The sequence below is a fragment of the Hyperolius riggenbachi genome, chromosome 6, assembly GCF_040937935.1.
Source record: "Hyperolius riggenbachi isolate aHypRig1 chromosome 6, aHypRig1.pri, whole genome shotgun sequence".
NCBI classification, from domain to species: domain Eukaryota; kingdom Metazoa; phylum Chordata; class Amphibia; order Anura; family Hyperoliidae; genus Hyperolius; species Hyperolius riggenbachi.
The window spans coordinates 97,562,413-97,583,322 of NC_090651.1; the positions used below are offsets into that span (position 1 = coordinate 97,562,413).

Below are 20,910 nucleotides of genomic sequence, written 5' to 3' on the forward strand. Positions count from 1 at the left end.
GTTAACTTTAGGTTTGCCTGAGGTAAAAGGTTTCCTGGATACTACATGCCTTATCACCTTGGTAACAACTCTAGAAGAGTTATTAAAGACAGGAGATAAGCTTAGTGAATTGAGGCCAATGTCTAGTGGCCCCCTCCCTGCCTTATACAGTTCCCTAGTGTCTAATGCCCCCCCCCTCCCCTATACAGTTCTCTGGTGTCTTCCCTTCCCTATAGAGTTCTCTGGTGTCTAGTGCCCCCCTTTTCCTATACAGTTCCCGGGTGTTTAGTGCCCCCCTTTCCATATGCAGTTCCCTTGTGTCTAATGGATCCCCTCACTCCCTATACAGTTCTCTGGCGTCTAATGACCCTCTTCCCTATACAGTTCACTAGTGTCTAGTGGCCCCTATCCCTTCATCATGTGGCTTCATAGTTTCTCCACTTAGCCATATAGGTTTAGCAAAATCTGATGGCACTGCAGGCCAGAGTTTGACATGTATGACAGATGCAGGAAAAGGTCGCAATTTAATTGCCGATCATGCACTCCAATTTACATTCATTAAAACTCATTGCATAGCGCAATGGTGTACAGGAATTATGGCGAGTCCGAGGCAAATTATATGACCTGACTTTAGTTGAATTGGTAACTAAACACACTTGTGAATTGACAATTCAAGCGTAAAGTTCACTGCTACTATTGAACGTAAATGCAATTTCATGCCTAAATAAGGATCTCTTTTTGGTAGAACTGTTGAAAAAAGTTTGTTAATTTATGATGACAGCTCAAGTTTACACATTAATTATGTATTGTGTTTTTGTCAGCAGAACTATTTTTAATTTTTTTCTACAACATCAATCTCTTTCCAGTCCATGAAATCAAACATGTTTCGTCTTACCTTCAATAGACGGGGCCTGGTCTTGGGCTGCATACAGCATCTCCTTGAAAGCCTGGGGGAGAAGAGTGCAAATCATAAGTTAGTTCATTCAAACAAACCGTGTAATCCGCTGAATAAAGAGTTGTGTGTTTAGTTGGGGGTGAAAAAGTGTGACAGAGTGATATTCCTTTAAACCTTACACACAAATCAGAACTTACTAAACCTAGGTTGCATGCACAGATACTTCAAGTAAACTTGTATCCAGTTTTAAAGAGACTCCGTAACAAAAATTGCATCCTGTTTTTAATCATCCTACATGTTCCAAAAGCTATTCTAATGTGTTCTGGCTAACTGCAGCACTTTCTACTATGACAGTCTCTGTAATAAATCAATGTATCTTTCCCCTGTCAGACTTGTCGGCCTGTGTCTGGAAGGGTGCCAAGTTCTTCAGTGTTGTGGTTCTGCTATGAACTCACCCTTCCTGGCCCCTCTATGCATACTGCCTGTGTGTTATTTAGATAAGAGAGAAGCTGCTCTAATCAGCTGGATAAATCGTCCTCTGAGCTGGCTGGGCTTTCACATACTGAGGAATTACAAACAAGGGCAAAGCTGTTTGCTGGAAGAAAAGAGCAGCCTGAAACTTCAGTGCAGTGCATGGGGGAAAGAAACACACAAATGATCTCTTGAGATTCAAAAGGAATGCTGTATACAGCCTGCTTATGTATGGATGTATTTTCTATGTGTAGACATACTGTACATCAACCTACTTCCTGTTTTGGTGGCCATTTTGTTTGTTTACAAACAAACTTTTTAAAACTGTTTTTAACCACTTTTAATGCGGCGAGGAGCTGCGAAATTGTGACAGAGGGTAATAGGAGATGTCCCCTAACGCACTGGTATGTTTACTTTTGAGCGATTTTAACAATACAGATTCTCTTTAAAGCAGTAGGATTAGCCATACTATGCCAGGGGAAAAACACATATATATAAGTAGATAAATACTTGATCTATTTGCATAACACATGTATTGTACTGTCCACGTTTCAGTGAATTTTATATAGTAAATGAAGAGAATTCTGTTCCTGATGGGAACCATGTCTTTTGCCCACAGTTTGAGGCTAAATCCTGATGTCATTTCTGCCCTTAACTTGTCTTTTCTTTTTTCCTCCAATCGCTGAGTCACCTCAGCCTTGCTTGCAAACACAAGTGAGCAGAGGATCCTTTTTCAGATAGGCAGCTAGGCAGGAAAATAAATGGAAGAGGAGGAATATATTATTGATTAAAAAAAAACAGCATGCAACTGTTTGGCACTGACTACTAAAGGGCCAGTGCTCCTAAAGTATGTGATAACTCCAAACCAAGAGAAAAAGTTTTGAAAGTTTTGAATGCAGGATAGGCATCTTTATCACTCAATACACTCAGATCAGTTGCTGTCGAAATTTGATTTTTATGGTGACAATCCCGCTTTAAGAATTAAGGTAGCCATACACTGGTCGATTTGCCATCAGATTCGACCAACAGATAGATCCCTCTCTGATCGAATCTGATCAGAGAGGGATCGTATGGCTACCTTACTGCAAACAGATTGTGAACCGATTTCAGCCTGAAACCGTTCACAATCTGTTGTGGTGGTGAGGGTGGTGCTGCCGCCGCTCCCCCCCCCCCCGCATACATTACCTGCTCCGCCAGCGCGACTGCCCCCGGTCACCGCTGCTCCGTCTCCGCTCTGGTCTCCAGGACCGGCATGCTTTACTTCTTCCTGCCCGGCAGGAAGTTTAAACAGTAGAGCGCCCTCTACTGTTTAAACTTCCTGCCGGGCTAGAAGAAGTGAAGCATGCCGGACCCGGAGACCAGACCAGAGCGGAGACGGAGCAGCGGTGACCGGGGGCAGTCGTGCCAGCGGAGCAGGTAATGTATGCGGGCTCTATTGCGTCGGTCGTCGGGTACTCGAACGCCGCTAGCGACGCACTCCCTACCCGCGGGCGATCGACGGTAATTTTCCACACGGAGCAATCGACAGGATCGGACGGGATGGATCGAAATTCGGCGTGTTGCGGGAACGATGTGACAGCAGATTCGATCCCAGTGATCGAATAGTGATCGAATCTGCTGTCGATCTGGCGGGAATCGGCCTAGTGTATGGCCAGCTTTAGACTCTGGTCACAAAGTGCTCGCCACTTCCTCCACCAGTAAAAGCTACATTCACGCTTTGAAACATTTCACGTTACAGTGAGCAATGCACTCTAATGCAGTGGATAGCAAAGGAGGTACAATGGTGCAGTGCTTGAGGAAGCCACTTATGGAGAAGAACAATAGCTTGCCATGCAAGGTCTTTAAACACTGACACACCCCCAAACTGTAGATACTTACCAAAGTAGAGGTAAGCCCCTGGACAATTAACAAGCTTTCCATCTCCTCCTTGACCCCACCATTGCTGTGAAGGGAACATCTGAACTTATCAGACTAGAGCTTTTCAGATAGGTTCTTGTGGCCGTCTTTCCCTTTGTGTACAAGCATGGTCGTACTGCACAATCGCGAGTAGGGCTGCACCTGCGCAGTAAGCCAAAGCCAGCTGTTCACAAGTGAAGCAGTTCACAGCTGTACTTCCGTTAGTGCACGAGCGCAGCTTTACGGAGCATTAAAAAGTACGGCCATATTTGTGCAGAAATGGGAGTGCAGCCGTGAACTAGAAGAGTGTCCCGCGCAGTGGTGGTGAGGTCGAGCACAACGTGGGAAGCCTCTGGTGCCTCGAGAGGCTTTCCTCTACTTAGGGCAGTATACATACTTTCATTTTTTAAATATAGGTTTGCTTTAAGTCGCCTGCACAGTGTTCCTCGTCTTGTATATACAAAGCTTTAGGGTCTACCACTGGCCAGGTGCTCTCATCCCTAGGCATGCAATACTGGTGACAGGATAAGTGGGTAATGGTCTAAAGAGAAAGTTGGTTTAGTACAGAAAAAAAAAACTCACAACAGATCCAGGTCCACTTCAACAATAAATTACAGACAATTTGCTTTTTTTTTGTTAACATGTATACATATTATACATATTAGTAATTATTTTCAGTGGAACTATTGTTGAATACTTAATACAGGGTAAAGCTGTTACACAAGGTGGAAAACTGATTATACCTCTTTCCCCCGAATATAAGACACTGATATTCTTTTTGGGGTGGAAATTAGTGCTAGGGCTTATTTTCGGGGGTGGGAGGGGCTAGACGCTGTGTGTATGGGGAGGCTCTTACCGCACCTCCCTTGTGGCTGCGTCCCCCTCCGTTCCTAGTAATTCCTCCGGTGGCGGCGGCGGCGTTGTAATCAATCTGTGAGGGCGCCCTTTGACCCTCACGCAAGTACGCTAGTTCGGGCTCTGCGCTGGCGCTCTCTTCCTGTCATCATGTGCGCCCGGCTGATGCGTCCCAGGCTGATGCGTCCTAGGAGACCACACACCTCCCCATACACAAAGCGTCCCCACAGCTAGGTCTTAATTTCGGAGTAGGGCTTATATTTCAAGCACGCTTGAAATATAAGGGAGGCCTTACTTTCGGGGTAGGTCTAACTTTAGGGGAAACACGGTACTACAGAATTAGTGCAGTCAATAAAAGCAGCTGTTTATCAGTGAAGTAAATGGAGAAGAACATGTTGCTGAAAGAATGAGTAGAATGTTTACCTACTCAGCCACCAGCTCCAAGAGCTACATACTAAATAAAATAACCATATGAGAAAGATTATGTACCTGATCAGTGTGCAGAGCAATTAGAAAGTCTTAGAAAGGGTTTTACTGCCTACAAATATGAACTAGTTCATTTTAGCCAGTTGCCAAGTTTTCTAACCTAGTATGCAGTTATGCACGTCGCATATATTACAATGTTATATATAACTTACCATCTGCGCTCAGCTCCTATTCTCCCAATATTTCTCTGTACACAGTAAAGTCATAGAAGCAGATTATCTTCTAACGCTGTTAAGCTCATACGGACAGGGCTTTATCTCCTACTGTATACTGGTAACTATGTTCAGTCTCCATTGCAGTTTACACTCATTTTAATGTGTGCATTATGCAACTGATCACTATGAATCCAGCCTGAGCACTTCAGTGAAATTAACCTCTGAGCAGCATCAAGTAGAAGCCATTGATCTACTGTAAGCGCATTGTCCTGAGTGATACTATGAAGGAACACCTTATGGAAAGCATTCATAAAAGTAAGCAGAAACGTATGTAAGATGCTGACCCCCTACACCATGGGTAGGGAACCTATGGCTTGGGAGCCAGATGTGGCTCCTTTGATGGCTACATCTGGCTCACAAACAAATCAGTAGGAGTTGATTCACTAAGTTACAGTGCTCAAGCAGCGCAGGTTAGTGTGGCAGCGCAAGTAACATTTTTCAAAGTAGGCACGCTACTGCTATAGCTTACTCAGGCTCCGTCCAAAACTAACGGTCGCTCCAATTGTTCCACCCTGGACCTCGTCAGGTCCAGTGACTTTGTAGGACGAGGTCACTTGACAAGCAGCCTATAGGGCCAAAGTGCCGGGCTCTCGTCCTACAAAGTGAATCAATCCCCAAGTCAGCTAATTGCACAAGCTGTTAGTCGATATGTCTCCTGTCTTGCTCTTGGTGAAATTCCTGATGTTGCTGAAGCCCAAGAGAAACTGAAGGCGTGTCTGACACTTCCACTGCCCAGAGGATGAACTCTATACTCATCACCATGGCAACTGGGACGTGAGCAATCTGCTGTGCATGCGCACTGTCCCAGTTTGAAGAACATGGTATGGCTCTCACGAAAATGTGGCATTTATGGCTCTCAGTCAAAAAGGTTCCTGACCCATGCCCTACACACACACACACACCTTCAAACTTGAACAACCTTAATGCCACTAGCACAGGAAACAAGGGGTAACCTCTGGATCGGGGCAAGAGGCAGTGATGAAAACCTTCCAAGGCTTCTATTCCTGCACCCGATCAAAAATAGATTCTGACTGAAGTTACACTTTAACAAGTGCCAAAATCCGACAACACTAATTTTCTGTATCTCAAAACACCTGCTGTTCTTTATTACCCATGAAGATCACATTTACTGCAAAGCAGTGCAACTGTAGCATGAAATGAGAAATTTCACACAGTGTAAACTAAGTGGACGGCACAAACTCAAGCATATTTCACGTTGCATTTGCCTGTAAAATATACCACTGGGTATAGAACAATAGCGAGATAACGAAATACATTATATTCATTACATAGCGTGCGTAGCACTAACATTCCCTACATCTGCTCTCCTGCCAATCAAAACCTGTAACCACGAATAGCAATATAGAAAGAGCAAGAGGCAGCAAGGTGAAGAAAATGGAATTAATTGATGAAATGAAGGGAAAGTGGGGCTGATGCCTGAGGTGACATCTGTTTCCATTTCCCTGACCAAGGAAAATTAAAAAAAAAATAAAAAAATGGACCATTTCCTTGGGGGCATAAGCACCAGATCTAATCAATTCCAGTCAATAAGCTCCAGTTTTAGCAGGATAAAACACATAGTGAAACAAAAAACAAAGTTAAATGCAAAACCCTACGAGGCAGTACCCAGTCAGATCATATCATGAGAGCAACAGGAACACACTAGCTGCAATTGTGAGTGTTTTGCCTCGGACAGCAAAGTGCGCACAATTCCACAGGCTATTGTAGGCAATAGCCTCGCTCAGGAAATGCATGTCGTGACTGTTCGTTCACATTTTGCATGTATGAACTGGTGCCTGCAAAGATTGATTCGGCATGTTGAATCTTCCAGCAAGTAAACGCAGTATTCCCCTCCTAAGCCCATCCCCAGAAGTCACTTCATTGAGCACCGTCTCCATAGAAAAAACAGATGCCACTAGGGTACACCTGAGCAATATGTGTAACGCTCGGTTCCAGTGTGTTGCTGCCCACAGGCTAAAGCTCAGACCTGATGAGAATCACTAAGGGCCCGTTCTCACTTGGGCGATTAACGGGTGATTCCCGCAAATTGCCAATGCACTTGCGCTTTTTAAAGCGCTAGCGCAGTATAAACTCATGGCAGTGATCTCACTGCCGCGATTGCCGACGATCTCGGGTGATTCGCTATTAGTGGCAATCGCAAAACATGTTGCATGTAGCATTTTGCTGCGATTCTGGAGCGATTGTGTTACAGTGCTTAAAAAAGCGCTGATCACTATCAGGGAATCGCAAGAGCGTACAGTGATTTTACCACCCTAATTGGGTAAAATTACCCGTGCAAAACGCTAGCGCTAAGCACTAGCGCTGCAAGTGTGAATGGGCCCTAAAAGTGCTCCTGTATGCACCATAACCTGACCTTACAGCAACTGAAAACCCTTGCGGATTCTCCTACTACCAAGAATTTGTGCAGGTTATTTTACGATTGAGACAACCAAAATATTGCTTTGAGCACCCAAACGAATCACTGCCAAAATAAACCACTTCATCATGTGCTGCCCAGGTAAATCTGAATGTCATACAGTCAACCTATGTGGACCAGAAGAGCCATGGAGCTTATAATACACATCAAACTCACATTTACAACACTGATAAATCTGCTTCTTCCTGTTTGGAAAGACGTTCAATCCTTGTTAAAGTTCCTCTTCAAATCAGTAGCTAATACCCCATTTCCCAGGGAAATCTTTACCTTTTCTCAAATAGATCACCGGTATGTATGACTGATATTATGGTGAAACCCGTCCCACAGTACGATGCCATGACCATGGTCTTGACAGTTTGCTCTCTGTGAGCCTCGTTGCATTGAGGGAAATAACGCTTTGCCAACTGCCAAGCAAGCAGCATCTCCCTCTTCGCATACAACTCTCAGTAACGAACATTCTGTAGAGATCACCTGACAGAACTGAAGAAGTCACCACCAGCGATACATTTCAGTATGTAAACCACAGAGATGAAAGATTTTACAAACATTGACTTTATAATATATCAGTAAATGTAAAAAACAAAAAGCAATTTTTATTGTTGTATTTTCACTACAGTTCATCTTTAAGTCCCATTGGGGGGGCTTGGCATGAAACAGGAGGTGAGAAGTTTGAGTAGTGTGTGCCAGAATTATGAGAATCTCATTGACCAGCTTCTAGCATCTCCCTATGGGTGCAGAAATGTGAAGAGTATTGTTCATATGCAGACACATGTGGTGCATACTCACAAACAGTGCATGCTTCTGTTTTGCTTGCTCTGTGATGTCACGGGTTCATTTTGACTGCAGATCAATGTTTTCTTATGCTAGATACACAAGGGATAAAAGTCTTTGGAAAATGAAAGATCTAAGGCCAATTTAACCACCTCCACGTAGCATGAGAACATACCTACACAGCCTATTCTCAAGCTGAGTACACCCCATCAGATGAAAATCTTTGCAAACTCGGGAATAAATCTGTCGCAGAGATTTGTCAGTTAGAAAGACTGATGTGTCTAAAGATGCTGTGCACATGCAAAAGATCAGTATCTGCAAAATGCTTTTATAGTCCATTTACTTCCTTCTGTTTCACGCATGTGTGCATACAAAAGTTAAAGGCCCATACCCACCACGCGATTTTCCCGATGACCTGTGATTTTTTTTTTTTAAAAACGAATGGCATTTTCCGCGATCTTGCGAAGGACATTTAGCGGAGCACGCCAGTAACGACAATCAAGGCGGATCGGACCTTTAAAGTTGACCTGTAATGAGAAAAACTTCCCCTGGGGGGCACTCACCTTGGGTGGTGGAAGCCTCCGGATCCTATCGAGGCTTCCCAGTCCTCCCGTGTCCCGCGGCGGCAGCGAAAAAGCTCCTGGAATGGCGGGGATGTAAATATTTACCTTTCCGGCTCGACCGCAGGCGCAGTATCGGCTCTCCGCTCGGAGATAGGCGGAAATAGCCGATCGCTGTCGGGCCACTCTACTGCGCAGGCGCAAGTCGCCTGCGTACTAGAGCAGACTTGACAGAGATCGGCTATTTCCATGCTGAGAGGCGCAATAGCGCCCCCACTGGAGCCAGGGAAGGTAAATATATTAGCCTTGTCGAGCTCGGATTGCGGGACACTTCGGGGGAGCCAGCGCTGGATTGCCTGCAGCTACAGCGGAGAGGGAAGCCCCATTGGGACCCTGAGGCTTCCCCCTACCGAAATGAGTACCCCCTCAGGGGACTCTTGTTACAGGTTCTCCAACATCCCGACGACTCTGTGCAAAGTGCCATGATCACTCAATTTCCCATCCGTGCCGGTCATGTGCAGTCATGTAACTTCCCGTGCAGGAAGATGAATCGCTGAATGCTCATCGTCAAGGGGACGCCACTTAAGAAATATCTGCAGATCTCATACACACTTTGTTTAATGAACAATCGTTCGCAGAACAGATCCCCGGGATGGATCTGAAAGATTGAGAGGCAAAATTATTTTGTTGCCATCTTTGAAGGTGTTTTGTAAACCTTTTTTTTTTTTTTTTACACACACAAAGATTACCTTCAGATTATCTTTGATCTTTCATTTTTCAAAGACTTATCTTGTGTATACTCAGCCTCAGTATTCAAAATCTGCTGGCCTTCATAGTACATGGAGGTGGTAAAATTGGTCAGTGATTGGCCAATTATAATTGAAAGTGTGTACTTAGCTTTAGGCTTAGTTTACAGTGGAAATGTGCACATTTTATCGGAGGTGTTGCCATGCGCGGTCTATGGATGAAGTCACTTTACATTGGGCATGTTTACCATTCTTCCTAAAGTGGTAGTTTAAAATAAGGAGTCCTATTCAGAGCTATGGTAGTTCCTTTACAATCCACTACCAGGAAGTCTTGGCTGCAACCTCAGAAATACCAATCATCACCACACCCAACTGGTTGGAGCCAATCAGTCTTCCCAAAATGCTGCTACTGCTGCATACCTAGCAACCTCATTCAAGCAAGATCTTTAGGATCAGTTTTAGCAAGAAAACAACTGAAATTACAGGGCAGCCATGTTGCGGCATGGATCGACAATTTACCTTTGATTGTATTAACTATTAAATGGACATATTTATTAGTTGGTAATCAAAGATAACGGTTTACCAAAACCTGGAACCTGTGAAAAGCATAATAGTGAGTAAGAAACGTGAAGCATTTACAGCACTCACACAGGATTAAAGTGTAACGGTCGGGCATAAAATCAAAAACAATTATTTATTTGTATCTGGTAAACAAGTAATAAGGATGCTAACCAGGCAATCCAAAAGTTAAAATCACTATTACTTTTCTTGTTGATAAATGATCATTCCCCTGTTTACCTGACTTATTTGCGGCACGCAAAATTTGGTACACAAAAAGGAAGTTGCAGGGTATGCTGGGTTGTCCTTTTTTGCTTCTCTACTTCCCCTCAGACTTAACTAATGCAGCTACTTGTGTCAAGCAGGTCCTGCGATTCTGATGGCTTTAACCAGCCCATTCAGGGAGCAGGAACATTAAACTGACCAAATTCAGCCCATTGAGGGAACATGAGCAGTAAACTGACCTAATCCAGCCCATTCAGAGAGCATGAGCAGTAAACTGACCAAATCCAGCCCAGTTAGGAAGCATGAGCAGCAAACTGACCAAATACACTGAATTCCAGAAAAGACCGATCATAAAGAAGGTATATTTGGTGCTCCCTCCCGAAAAAAGTTTTGGGGTTATAGGTTTGGACCTAAGTGTGGTTTGCCTTCTTAAAACATAAGGAATTTGCGATACTTCATCTTAAAGTAAACATCTGTGGCTACCCACAATGCGCCGCTACTGAATATGCAAATTATCTCTTTATGCCCCAGAAGCCAAGCCTGCATCCACAGCCTTTCCTTTCTTTTCCTACTAATCATCCCTTCCCTTTTCCCCTCTTTCTCATCTCATCCTTTTGGGGGCTTTTCTGGACCCATGGTCTCCCTGGTTGCGTTCTCCCATATTTATCTTGAGCTCCCTGATCAAAAACTTCACAACAATCCCCATGGATTTCTCATCTCTAGTAAGTTTATATCTTGGGGTGAGTGGACAGATGGGGGGCCCTTTCCCCCTCCCTCTGTTTTGTTTGTTTTGTTGAGGTTATGTTCCCTTCCTTGCCCCCCCCCCCCCATGAGGTAATGCTATATATTTAGAGAAAAATATGTATTGGAGAAGATAGGGGACACAGGGTCCCATAATCTCTCTTTATATAACTTTGCTTGCTTATGTAATCATGGAAAATTGTTGTAAAAGTAGGATTTATTTGATTCGAATAAATTGTGCTGGTTTGTGGTGCCGCTGCTATGCCCCCCCCCCCCCCCCACCCCACCTTTGGTCTATGTGATGTGTGTTTCTCTTCCCTTTCTTTTGTCTATAAAATTGTTAGTATAGGGTCTTGGATCCAGGGAAGTATATTGGTATATATGATATACCAGACCTAGGTGTGTAAAAAAAATTGCATCCAGAACCGTTGATGTCTAGCGAGCCTTTAGCTTTACATTTTACAGAGCCACATCTACCCCACATGCAGACAGCCTGTTTCCCTCTAACTGAGATGAGGAGGGTTAGCAGCGTTAGGGTACAGAGTAGGAGGAGGTTAACATTACTTGTCAGGTGTAAAGGTGGTCACACACCATACAATTTTTTAAATATCTGTTCAATTTAAGAATTGTAATCAATGTTTCTGACTGATTGGTCATATTTTTAAAATGTTACAATGTACCACACACCTTCAATTTTGTCCCCAATTATGATAAAAATGATTGGAAAAATCAGAGAAAATTGCTAGGGTGTGTATATTAATAAATTGACAATCTAACACAATCTTTAGAAAAATTAAAAAAAAAAAAATATCTGGCATTCCAGTTCGATTAAAATCGAAAAAAAAAAAATGGGAAATCCGCTCGGATTTTTCAGTCGAATGAAAAAAAAGCTTTCAATTTTTTGGGACGATCGGATCGTTAACGAATTGCTGTAAAATCGGATCATTTTATTGTATGGTGTGTGGCCACCTTAAGTGTGGAAAGGGAAGATTTTTTTTTTCTTAGGGGGGGGGGGGGGGGGGAGGGGGGGGGGGGGGAGAGGAGAGAGAGAGAGAGGAAGGGGGCAAGAGAATAAGACCAAATTATATACACACAGTTTACATCTAGAGGTTGTTGGACAGCAGCAATTTTGCCATTTCAGCTATGGGGCAGCACGGTGGCGTAGTGGTTAGCTCTCTCGCCTTGCAGCGCTGGGTCCCTGGTTCGAATCCCCAGCCAGGGCACTATCTGCAAAGAGTTTGTATGTTCTCTCCGTGTCTGCGTGGGTTTCCTCCCGGCACTCCGGTTTCCTCCCACATTCCAAAAACATACAAATAAGTTAATTGGCTCCCGCTAAAAAAAAAAATTGGCCCTAGACTACAGTACTTACACTACATAATATAGACATATGGCAATGGTAGGGATTAGATTGTGAGCTCCTTTGAGGGACAGTTAGTGACAAGAAGTGACAAGATAGATAGATAGATATATATATAGATATATATATAGATATATATATATATAGATAGATAGATAGATAGATAGATAGAGAGAGAGAGAGAGAGAGAGAGAGAGAGAGAGAGAGAGAGAGAGAGAGATGAGAGAGAGAGAGAGAGAGAGAGGAGAGAGAGAGAGAGAGAGAGAGAGAGAGATATATATATATATATATATACACACACACACTGTACAGCGCTGCGTAATATGTCGGCGCTATATAAATACTAAATAATAATAAAATAATAATGTCCCTATTGATTCAGCAACGACATCACTACGTCTAACACCAACGTGAATCACTTGATTTTCTATGCATTTTAAAGTGTCGGCTTTTCCCCCGATTCACTCATTGTAGATAAAACCGCAGATTGTATTCAGCCATTTATCCCATTTGTCACATTTGGAACACATGAGGAAGGAAATGGTCATGTTATTTTTTCTATACGAGTATGTGTTAAAAGTGTGTGTGGCCGTAAGAGGTGTGTTAACAGTGTTTTCATTGTAATACACATATTTCGCTTCCCTTTAATGGCCATATTACAGCATCCCTCTTCCATGCCCCATTCTATGTGCTTCCCTTTCGTACTCCCGTTATAATATGCTCCCATCGAAGTGCTTCTCCATTTTTTCGGGAATTACTTCTTTTACTAATCCTCTATTCATCCTAAGGGGTAATAGGCAAAAGCGCGTACCAGCATATGCCCTTCATTCATGGCCAGCTGAACATTTATACTTACATCCCTGTGCCACGGCAAAGGGGACATAAGAATATGATCTTGCTATTACTAAGTGGATAACCAGTCCATCTCTTTGTTACCAGTCTGTCTGGAGTCAGACAGACTGAGGTGAAAGGAGCACAGTAAATAGTTTTTGTTTTATTTGTTGTCCTATATACATAAGAAATCTACAGACACTTCTCTAGAGGTCAACCATATTTAAAAATACACCTGAAATTTGCGTTCACTAAAAAAAGCTCTAGGATCCTTGGCAGCACACCAGAGCTGTGCAGATGGATGCTGCCTGCAGAACAGCATCCAGGCCTTGCATGGTTCTCAGCAGAGAGAACGTAAACAAGTCTGAATCAACACACAACCAGCGTGATGCCTATAGCTATGCCACAGTGCAGAACAAGACATGGGCCCTACATCTTTAACACTAATGTGCAAAGAGACTAAATTTAATATTTTATCATTTCTCCTAGGACAAAACAAAAACATGATGCAGGAGTAACTAGAGGCCTCTTTCAGGTACTGTTCATGCCACTTAACTTGCACAGCAACTGCAAATACTTACCTAAGAGGGAAACCTCTAGATCCTATAGGCTTCCCACGCCATCCTCCAGTCACCCATTGCCAAGCACGGACCCCCTGAAGATTACTGACAAGGGATTGGTCAGTAGGAACATCAGGCATGTGCTCGCTTGGGTTAAGGAAGGTCCTAGCGAGTGGTGGGAGGCTGGAGTACAGTGTGGGAAGCCCCTGGATAGGTTTTTTTTTTTAGTTAACCAAGAAAGTTTATTGCATGAGAAACATAACATGGGATAGTTGCAAGAAAAACAACAACATATCAAAGCAGTATAAAAGATATCCATAAGGAGATAGAATTTATACCATAGGAAGTACTTTCTTTTCCATATCACAAAGTTAATAACCAATAGTCTGCCCATGTCACAAGTGAACACTAACCAACTTCATGTGCAAAAGCAAACAGAACCAGAACAACATTCACCACAAAGCATCAAGTGTATTTATAAGATGCCTGAACTGCTCATACGTCGAAGAGCAAACCTGATATTGAACTCCTAAAGGGGGATGTCTATATTCCAACCACTCTTTCCAGTCAAAATAACATTTTGGAAAGGTACCCGAGATACTATGGGCCAACCAACCATTTCCATGATGGTATCCATTCTATTCTCAAATTGTTTTAAATTGGAAGTATAGGGATCTATACTGCAACAGACCACCTGGCGGCTAGTAAAAAGGCAACGTAAATCCTCTTAAAGTGAATCCGAGATGAAACAGAAAAAGTATGCATACATACCTGGGGCTTCCTCCGGCCCCCTTCAGGCTGCTAGCACCCTCACCGTCCTCGATCCTCTACTGCCCCTCCCGGGAAAATCTGTCAGTCCCTGCATAGTGCACATGCGCGGACTGGCTACACGCGCTCCCTTCATTGGGAGCATTCTGTGAAGGTGAGAGACACTGCTGGTGACAGGAGGGTGAGGTGGGCCAGGAAACACATGGGCAGCGCGCAACAGGCGCCGACTGTTACTATTCCATTAAAGAGCAGAAATTCTCTAGCTAAACAATACATACAGTACATCTCCTGAATACTATACTACTTTATTGCTGGCCTAAATAGAAATCATGTTCTGTTGGTACTATACGGAGTGAAAAAGAAAAGTAAGAACACAAAAATACAAACACTAGTACTGTATCTGTATTGTAATGAAAGTCCTTACTTTGCAAGTTTAGCGCAGGTAAGACTATTTCTGGACAAAGTAGAGCATATAGAATTCCAAAAGTGAACCCAGTTGCAACAAATTAGATTAAAGTGCATAAGATGTTAATAGAGGCTCAAATTGCAGTTCTAACATTCAAAGAGGAAACAACAAGTTCATTGTGTACTTATCAAGAAACTTTACTTTCTACGCTGAAAGTACACTTTCTAGAGAAGTACACTTATGCACTTCAAGCCACGGTATTTTTGGAATGGGTTTCATTTTGGAATCAGACAAAGCCTATGCCTTTAGGCTGGTTTCACAGTGGGACGTTAAAGTCCCACGTTACAGCAGCCAGTAACGCAGCCTTATGCTGGATACACACCATGCGTTTCCGCGTTCGATGCGTCCGTCGATACGCATCGATTCGATTATTACCGACATGTCCGATTCAAGCTTCGATGGATCATTAGGTCGATGTGCCATACTTTACATGGCAATCGACCTAAAAATCATCGAAATTCGTTTGGAAATGCTCGGAAATAATCGAAGCGTATCGACGGACGCATTCGACGCGGAAACGCGTGGTGTGTATCCAGCATAACTCACAGCACTGTAAAATCAATTGTGCTGTTCACAGTGCCCACGTTGCGTTACATAGTAACGCAGCACGTTTAAACACAGTGCTGCATGCTGTACGTTATACTGGGCTAAGCAGCGTTAAACTGCTTGCACATGCTCAGTAATGTTGGAGGAGGAGGTCTCCCCTCCTCATCAGGCCAGCCACATGGCTAATTAATATTCACTGCACTGCAGAGACTGGTGGTAGGACTGTAGTGTTGTCCGGATCATGAATAAATCGTTCATTTGATCCGGATCTTTTTTGAGAGTCGAATCATCCGGATCATCACAATGAAAGATTCGGTTCACAGTGGATGTCTGTCTGGAGGAAACAGGAACATCCAGAATGTACAGTGCAGGGAAAGTCCTGTGTCTGCTAGTCTTGTCACCCAGTCTGCTTCCCCTAGTAAAATGATTCAAATGATTTGCTTCAAAGATCCGGATCTTTTCAATGATCCGATTCAAATGATCCGAATCCTTAAAAAGATCCGGACTTCCCATCACTAACCTGGAGCGGCTGCTTTGAGAGCTGCATAACGCAGCTCAATCTGACGTCTAACTTCAACACCACCATACGTTGCGTTAGGGGCACGTTATGCGACCATAACGTCCCCTAAAACGCAATGTCTTGGTGTGTAAGTAGCCTTACAGTATGAAACTATTTTTCAGAGCTAAGGCATATGCACAAGAAGGTACAGTCCAGTTTACAAGAAACATATGAATTTTGCACACAGAGAATGTGTGACTAAAGAGGAACTACAGTGAAAATAATGAATAAAATTGCTTATTTTTGACAACATTCTGCCCCTGTCCCAACAACTGCCCGCGTGCTACACATGTGCAGTAATGCAAAGACATGGACACAGGGACATGTGAGGAAGCAGGGACACAGGGGGTTTATTGTATAGGATTTAGCCAGTGTTTGCCCATTGTGATATACCTGATTTAAGCCCCATCTACACGATGCAATTCTTTGTGCGGTTCGATTACGATTCTATTTACGATCCGAATAAATCCAACATATCCGATCGGGATTCAATTTAATTTGATTTGCCATTGCAAAACAATGGCAAATCGAGCTGAATCGAATTCCGATCGGACATGTCAGATTTAATCGGATCGTAAATAGAATCGTAATGAAATTGCACAAAGAATCGTATCGTGTAGATGGGGCTTTACAGCCTGAAATTTATCCCAGGTGGTGACTTTAGTTCTGCCAGGAATGTTCGTTACTGAGAGTTCTGTGCACAGAGGCAGATAATGGTTGCACCAGCACCAACTGCCATTATTTATAACCACACCCACTCACAATACAATAGGCTAAAAGGTTGTTTGTTTTTTATAGATATATATATATGCACAGAGAGAGATACTAGTTGCTTAGCAGTTGGAAAAAGTTATTTCCCAAAATACAAGGAGGTTCACACAGACAGCGAACTGTCACGACATCACACTGTAGGAGGGGTTTGGCCGCAATATCAGCCATACAGACACCAATACACCCAAATTATTAAAAATTACACATAAGCAGTATATGTGTAATTCCTCATTCATGTTACATGCACTAATAAAGCTTGGACATTCAGCTGTATTGTATTTGTTTATATTTTACATTGTGCAGATGTGGACAAGCGTGCATGTATTTTTTGCATTTAAACCAGGGCTGTGGAGTCGGAGTCAGAGTCGAGGAGTCGAGGCAATTTTGGGCACCTGGAGTCGGAGTCGTGGTTTCAGAAACTGAGGAGTCGGAGTCGCATGATATTTGTACAAAATCCACAGCACTGTTAAAGAGACACTGAAGCGAAAAAAAAAAAATGATGATATTATGATTTGTATGTGTAGTACAGCTGAGAAATAAAACATTAAGATCATATATATCAGTCTAATTGTTTCCAGTACTGGAAGAGTTAAGAAACTCTAGTTGTTATCTCTATGCAAAAAAAGCCATTTATCTCTACGACTTTCAAAGTGGTGGAGAGGGCTGTTATCTGACTTTTATTAACTCAACTGTAAGTGAACTAATTACTTTTTCTCTGCCAGAGGAGAGATCATTAGTTCACAGACTGCTCTGAAAGAATCATTTTGAATGCTGAGTGTTGTGTAATCTGCACATATTAGGGAATGATGCAATGTTAGAAAAAACACTGTATATCTGAAAATAAAAATATGAGTATATTTTCTTTGCTGCTAATCTTCTAGTAATTATTCATAGTACACAACCAATTCACTATATCATATATATTTTTTTCGCTTCAGTGTCTCTTTAAGTATTAGACTAAGGAGTCGGAGTCGAGGAGTCGGAGTCTGAGCAATTTTGGGTACCCGGAGTCGGAGTTGGAGTCGGAGTCGTGGTTTCAGAAACTGAGGAGTCGGAAGATTTTTGTACCGACTCCACAGCCCCGATTTTAAACAAGCATCTTTAGTGATATTTTAATACACTGGTTTTCCAGTTAGCTGCTCTTGTATGTATAATAATGTTTTGTTTTACGTTTATGAGTTACTTTTAACTTGGAATTCATAAATTTTTAACTTTTAAAATGAACTTGTGACCAAAGAGGGTGTAAGATTTTGATACTTAACTAAGCAGTGGGAAGCCTCTGGACCCCACATCCTCCTTGACGCCACAGCTGCCGCTAAGCAACCTCTTCTTCGTGGCCATGCTCCCTACCATGTGCGACTTCATCTATACCGCAAATGCATGTGTACACTTTGTGCAGGACCAGCAGAACAAAGTGCTCATGTACAGGAAAGACCTGTGTCTGAGCAGCTTGGTTCTACTCCACACGTGCGGACCGCACTCCTACATCCCTAGTAGGGATATTGTTCACACATGGATGGGAGTGCGGCCGTGAGAGCATATTCAACAAGCCATTTGTAAAAAGTGCTGGCTTGTCTTAAAGAGACACTGTAAAAAGAAAACGTCCCCTGGGGGGTACTTACCTCGGGAGGGGGAAACCTCCGGATCCTAATGAGGCTTCCCCCGACCTCCTCTGTCCCACGGGGGTCTCGCTGCAGCCCTCCGAACAGCCGCCTGACAGACCCAACAGCTTGTTCAATATTTATCTTTCCATGCTCCAGCGGGGGCGCTGTTGCGGCTCTTCTGACGGAGATAGGTGGAAATAGCCGATCTCCATTTGGTCCGCTCTACTGCGCAGGCGACTTGCGCCTGCGCAGTAGAGCGGTCCAACGGAGATCGGCTATTTCCACCTATCTCCGTGGGAAAGGTAAATATTTACATCGCCGCCGCTCCTGGAGGATTTTCGACGCCACCGTGGGACCAAGGAGGACGGGGGAAGCCTCAATAGGATCCGGATGCTTTCCCCACCTGAGGTGAGTACCCCCCCCCCCCCCCCCCCCCCACACACACCTAGGGGAGTTTTTTTGTTACAGATTTTCAATAAAGGGAACCAGAGACGGCAGGAAAATGTTATACTTACCCGGGGGTTCCTCCGTAAGCCCGCGAGTCCCTCGCCATCCTCTCACGGTCTGCCATTCAGCCGCAATCAGCCCGGTAACTAGCTCAGTCTCATGCACAGGAGTTCCACGCATGTGACGGAGCCCCTAACTGACGCGACTGAGCTAGTTACCAGGGCTGATCGCGGCTGAACAGCAAACTGCGGGAGGACGGCAAGGGACTCATGTGCTTATGGGGCTGGAGGAAGCCCTGAGTAAGTATCAAATCTTTTTTTTCCTGCCATCTCTGGTACACTTTATAATGGCCATTAATGATACAACTTTTCAGACTATCGATTCTCCGATGTAACTGTAATAATTAGAAACTATCATTTAGGCCCACTGATGGAAGGAAAGTTGCTATCCAATTCGATCAGATTAATGAAATCGATCCATTTTACTTCTGTTAGTGGGCCCAAACAATGTTACGGTTGCATTGGAGAATTTATTGTCTGAAGAATCCTATCATTAACTGCCACCTTCAGGGTTCATACACATCCAATTTTGAATGGCCAATTTTACCACTTTAATGTAGTATGAGGCTCATTAGATTTTGAATACTATGAACAGATGATGTTGGGAGGCCCAGAATGGATTCACCATACAAATGGAGGCACTGGAAGTTTGCCATACTAAATATGTAATGCTGCAGAGTGGCCCATTGAGCGCACCCTTAACCACATAACGACCGCCCCCAGCCGATGGGCGGCGGCAAAGTCTGGGCCCAAACGACCGCAATACGCCCATCGGCGGGGGCGGCTGCGGGAGTGGCTATGCGGCGATCGCGTCATTCGTGACGCGATCAGCCGCCGGGGACTGGCTCCGCCCCCCGTTCGCCGTAACCCGCCGGCCGTTCGGAAGCGCCGGCGGGTTACTGGCATCCGGATCGCCGCTGCAACAGTGTATAATAGGCTTTGTAATGTATACAAAGCCTATTATACTGGCTGCCTCCTGCCCTGGTGGTCCCAGTGTCCGAGGGACCACCAGGGCAGGCTGCAGCCACCCTAGTCTGCACCAAACACACTGATTTCCCCCCCCCCTGCCCCCTGATCGCCCACAGCACCCCTCAGACCCCCCCCTGCCCACCCCCCAGACCACTGTTTGCACCCAGTCACCCTCCTAATCACCCATCAATCACTCCCTGTCACTATCTGTCAACGCTATTTTTTTTTTAAGTCCCTAATCTGCCCCCTACTCCCTCCTGATCACCCCCCCACCCCTCAGATTCTCCCCAGACCCCCCCCAGACCCCCCCCCCCCGTGTACTGTATGCATCTATCCCCCCTGATCACCTGTCAATCACCTGTCAATCACCTGTCAATCACCCGTCAATCACCCCCTGTCACTGCCACCCATCAATCAGCCCCTGATCTGCCCCTTGCGGGCAATCTGATCACCCCCCCACACCAATAGATCGCCCGCAGATCCGACATCAGATCACCTCCCAAATCCATTGTTTACATCTATTCTCTCCTCTAAACACCCACTAATTACCCATCAATCACCCCCTATCACCACCTGTCACTGTTACCCATCAGATTAGACCCTAATCTGCCCCTTGCGGGCACCCAATCACCTGCCCACACGCTCAGATTGCCCTCAGACCCCCCCCTTATCAATTCGCCCGTGCAATATTTACATCTGTTCTCCCCTGTAATAACCCACTGATTACCTGTCAATCACCCATCAATCACCCCCTGTCACTGCCACCCATCAATCACCCCCTGTCACTGCCACCCATCAATCAGCCCCTAACCTGCCCCTTGCGGGCAATCTGATCACCCACCCACACCAATAGATCGCCCGCAGATCCGACATCAGATCACCTCCCAAATCCATTGTTTACATCTATTCTCTCCTCTAAACACCCACTAATTACCCATCAATCACCCCCTATCACCACCTGTCACTGTTACCCATCAGATTAGACCCTAATCTGCCCCTTGCGGGCACCCAATCACCTGCCCACACGCTCAGATTGCCCTCAGACCCCCCCCTTATCAATTCGCCCGTGCAATATTTACATCTGTTCTCCCCTGTAATAACCCACTGATTACCTGTCAATCACCCATCAATCACCCCC

General features: G+C 44.4%; 1 protein-coding gene across 1 annotated transcript in view; it reads right to left on the reverse strand.

Moving 5' to 3' along the window:
* XPR1 (xenotropic and polytropic retrovirus receptor 1) overlaps nucleotides 1-20,910 on the reverse strand; it is a 233,036-nt gene that overhangs the window by 165,902 nt on the left and 46,224 nt on the right. Inside the window, exon 2 of the mRNA XM_068239712.1 lies at nucleotides 875-926. Coding sequence (XP_068095813.1) covers nucleotides 875-926 — 52 coding nt within the window. The remainder of the gene's footprint in view (nucleotides 1-874; nucleotides 927-20,910) is intronic.